The 4,381-nt window shown below is 39.9% G+C and overlaps 1 protein-coding gene across 1 annotated transcript; it reads left to right on the top strand.

Moving 5' to 3' along the window:
• The first annotated feature begins 331 nt into the window (after positions 1-331).
• Positions 332-1,294, top strand: LOC112642496 (olfactory receptor 51I2-like). Its single transcript, XM_025420148.3, has one exon. The coding sequence runs from the start codon at positions 332-334 to the stop codon at positions 1,292-1,294; it is 963 nt and encodes a 320-aa protein (XP_025275933.1).
• The last annotated feature ends 3,087 nt before the right edge of the window (positions 1,295-4,381 follow it).

Raw genomic sequence — 4,381 nt, 5'->3', positions numbered from 1 at the left:
AGACAGTGCTCGCTAGGGTGGAAACAGTATAGAATTTACATTTAGAAACAACTAAATTCTAAGTCCATTTCAGTCATTTATTTTCTGGTAATCATGAGGAATTTAAAGTATCCCCTACATTCTACATTTGTTTGAGGACATATTAGCTAACATATGTACATTCCTGGAACAGTTAATAATATAGAGAGCTGAGAAAGTGGGAAATAATTAATGAAAAGACCTATAGAGCAAAATTAATGTCTTCCTAATAACAAGTGTCCTGTCATTGTCTTTCTGTCTGTCCAGACTAAAGAGGTCACATCTTTCTGGAGACCTCAACTGCTTTCCAAAGATGCTCCTTTCCCACTCCTATGTCAACATCTCCTTCTTCCAGCCACATGCCTTCCTGATGATTGGCATCCCAGGGCTGGAGGCTGTTCATGGATGGATCTCCATCCCCTTCTCTTTCATGTACACTGTGGCCCTCACTGGAAACTGCTTGATTCTCTTGGCTGTGAGGAGAACTCCCAGCTTGCACCAACCCATGTACTACTTCCTGTCCATGCTGGCCCTCACTGATGTGGGCCTTACTCTGTCCACACTGCCCACCACCCTGGCTGTGCTCTGGTTTGATTATCGGCACATAGGCTTCAATGCTTGCTTGGTCCAGATGTTCTTCCTCCACTCCTTCTCTGTGGTGGAGTCATCAGTGCTCCTGGCCATGTCATTTGACCGCTTTGTGGCCATCTCTAACCCTCTTCACTATGCAGCTATCCTCACCAATAATGTCATTATTAGGATTGGGCTGGCCATTGTGGCCCGTGCTACCCTGTCTCTCTTCCCAGTGCCCTTCCTTCTTAAACGTCTGAACTTCTGCCCTGACAAGATTCTCTTGTCCCACTCATTCTGTTTCCATCCTGATGTGATGAGAAGAGCCTGTGCTGACATCACCATAAACATTCACTATGGGCTCTATGTGGTACTGTCCACTGGTGGCATAGATTCTCTGTTCATCATCCTCTCCTATGTTCTCATCCTACACACAGTCCTAGGACTGGCCTCCCCCAGGGAGCGCATCCGGGCCTTCAACACCTGTGTTTCTCATATCCTGGCTGTCTTTGTCTTCTTCATCCCAGGCATTACTATGTCCATGATCCACCGTTTTGGGAGGCACCTACCCACTGTTGTACATGCCCTGGTTGCCTATGTGTACCTGGTGGTGCCCCCTGTGCTCAACCCCATCATCTACAGTGTGAAATCCAAGCCCATCAGGGAGGCCATGATTAGGATGCTAAAGAGGAAAGGCCAAGGTTGATGAAACTATGAAATATAGCAGGGTCTGGGTACCATAAAAGAAACTTCCTGTACCTTTCAGGAATCTGCTACCTCAGCAAGTACTGAAAATTCCTAGTCAAGGCTAGTGGGAAAATGATCAGGATTATTCATGTTGCAAACTTACATTTACCATTACTTTGTACTGGAAATAGTGCTGAGGATTAAAGATTAAAAATATATTAAACATGATCCTTTCTCTCCACAAACACACAAAGGCAGGTAAATCCAAAACTGGAATACAAGTACCATAATAAAGTTCTGTGTAATTGATTATTAGAGGGACTGCAAATAGTAGTTGCCAGAACTTATCTGGGAAGATCAGATATACCTCTACAAATGAGAGAATACTTTTTACTTAATTTTGAAAAAAAAAAGTTAGGGTTTTTCTAGGCAAAATAGGAATTCAGTAAAAAAGAGAAAAACCTAGGAAGAAAGAGCAAAATGAAAACAAAAAGACTCCATGTTTCAAAGAAGTAAATGTGTTTGTGTAAAGATAAGCATTCCTGCACTTCTTTGTATCTCTACCACTTGTTATATCTGTATAGGTGTGACTGTGACATGGAATTTGAAGAGAGAGTGGTATGGGATTAAGCCAGAAAGAAAATGAAACAATGAAAGTGGCATGGTTTGGGCTGCACAAACTGTATAGAATTGTACAGAATTGCACATACTATGCTGAGTAGTTTGGTTTGTCCAAAAACATATAAATCATTTTTAAATATTTTTACTATAAAATAAGTTAGGAGTATGAATTGCAGGATAGAAGTGTGTTGACAGGGGTACCTGGGGAGCTCAGTCAGTTGGGCATCTGCCTTCAGCTCGGGTTATGATCCTGGGTTCTGGGATTGAGCCCCATGTCAGGCTCCCTGCTCAGCAGGGAGTCTCCTTCTCCCTCTCCTTCAGCTCTTCCCCACTGCTCCTGTGCCACTCTCTCTATCAAATTAATAAATAAAAACTTTAAAAAAGACGTGTGTTGACATATAAGCAAGACTGAAGCCAAAAAGACTTATTAGTTTAAGCTCTTATCTGGTCTCAGGGTCTACTCAGACACCATTTACTCTGCCTGTAACATTCTCATCTCCCCCCCTTATATTTCCAGTTTCACTTCTCAATAGTCAAGTAGAAACCTAATTTCTCAGAAAATCCTGCCCAATTCTCTTTTCCACATTATTCACTGAACTGTGTCTCTATGTGAAATATGCACATATGTAATATTCCATAGTCTGTCACTTAACTAGACTGTAAACCCCAAGCAAAGGTGCCAAAATATATTCAGTTTCTAGTGGTATCTGTGGAATAATAGCTACTTAATAATTCTTTTGAATGTATACATGAATTTGAATGGGGAAAAGGGCAATAGATTAATTAAGAGATAACCTGGAGATGTTTACTCCAAGGAGCCTCTAGTCTCTCAAAGAAAATATGTATTGACCACTGAGCCCAATGTGGGGCTTGATCCTGGGATCTGAAATCATGACCTGAGCTAAAATCACAAGTCAGACACTTAACCGGCTGAGCTACACAGGAGCCCCTTGAGTGTACCTTATTACAAAGTGAAGATAAAAGGGGATGTGTCTTTCTTCTTACCCACCCCCTACTCCTCCCAAAAGTATGAGGTTCAATATTTTAAGATCTTAGTATAATAGTGTCTGTACTGGGTAAGAAGGCTCATGTGTTATAGTGGTTAAGAACACAATCTTTAGAGTCAAGAAAGAAATCTTATTCAAAATCTCTCAAACCTGTCTCTTACATTTACCAGCTATCTAACTTGGGAGCATTTTGCCTTTTATGTATTAACAAAAAGAAGTTTTTTTCTTTAGTGACCCCCATGTGCCAGGCACTCTACTAGGTAATGAGAATACAGAGGTACCAAAATCAAACTTTATTCTTATGGAAGGAATACTATAAATTCCCTATATTAAACTCAACTGTGCCATTTAACATAACACAATCATAGGAGAGGCATTTTACCATATTCAATGGTTTGGGGAATTAGAGTAAGTATTGATGCAAATAAATGTAATTTAGTATCTAAAACAACACCCATTTTTTATTTCACATTCTGCAGGTCAGAAATATGGATGGGCTTGGCTAGGTTCTCTAACTGGGGGTCCCATAAGGCCAGAATCAAGGTGTCATCCAACTGAGTTCTTATTTGGAAGCCCTAGACAAGAATTTGTTTCCATGTTCATTTGGGCTGTTGGTAGAAGCCAGCCAGTTCCTTGAGTTTGTGCAGCTGTTATCTATTGGCCTTCCTCAGCTCCTAAAGGCTGCTCATATGAGCCCTTTCATAATCAAACCATCAACAATGCATCACAGCTTTCTCGTATTTTGAATATCTCTGCTTCTTCTGTCACCAGCTAGTTGCAGAAAAGTCTCTTCTTTTCTAAGGAACCATGTGGGCTCAAGCCCACCTATCTTAATGTCAGCTATGCCATATAATAACACAATCACAGAAGTGATATTTCACATATTCAAAGGTTTTGGGAACTAGAACAGGATATTTTCATGGGGTGTTAAAATTCTGCCTACCACAGTGACAAAATAAATGGGTTACTTAATGGATAGTTCTATGAAAATACACAATAAGGTTATCTGGCTTTTCTCAAAAAGTGGTAATTATGGGGATATCCAAATTTTGAAGAGAAGTTAATTAGGAAAAAAGAGAGTGTTTAGGGAAAGGTATATTAGGCAAAGAAACCTCTGTCTCCAAAGAGTTTGTATAAGGGTAAGCATGGCACAGTGAAGGAATGGAATGAAAATCAGTGTGACTGGAAGTCAAAGAGCAAAGAGCCTATGGTTCCAGGCCAGTATGAAAACATAAATGAGAACCAATTGGAAATATGAGAAATTATTAATGTGTTAATCGTGGATGAGGGTGGTTTCAACATGATCACATTTATTTTAAAAATAGCATTTTATGTTGTGCTATAGAGAACAGATTAAAGTGATAAGGCATGCAAATTTATCAGTTAGAAGGCTATTGAAATAGTTGGGATGAAATTTAGTGGAAACTTGGACCAGGGGTATAGAGATAAAAAGAAAGAAAAAAATGATGGGCTCAAAT

Source organism: Canis lupus, chromosome 21, assembly GCF_003254725.2.
Source record: "Canis lupus dingo isolate Sandy chromosome 21, ASM325472v2, whole genome shotgun sequence".
Taxonomy (NCBI): domain Eukaryota; kingdom Metazoa; phylum Chordata; class Mammalia; order Carnivora; family Canidae; genus Canis; species Canis lupus.
This window is presented reverse-complemented; position numbering and strand designations above follow the sequence as displayed.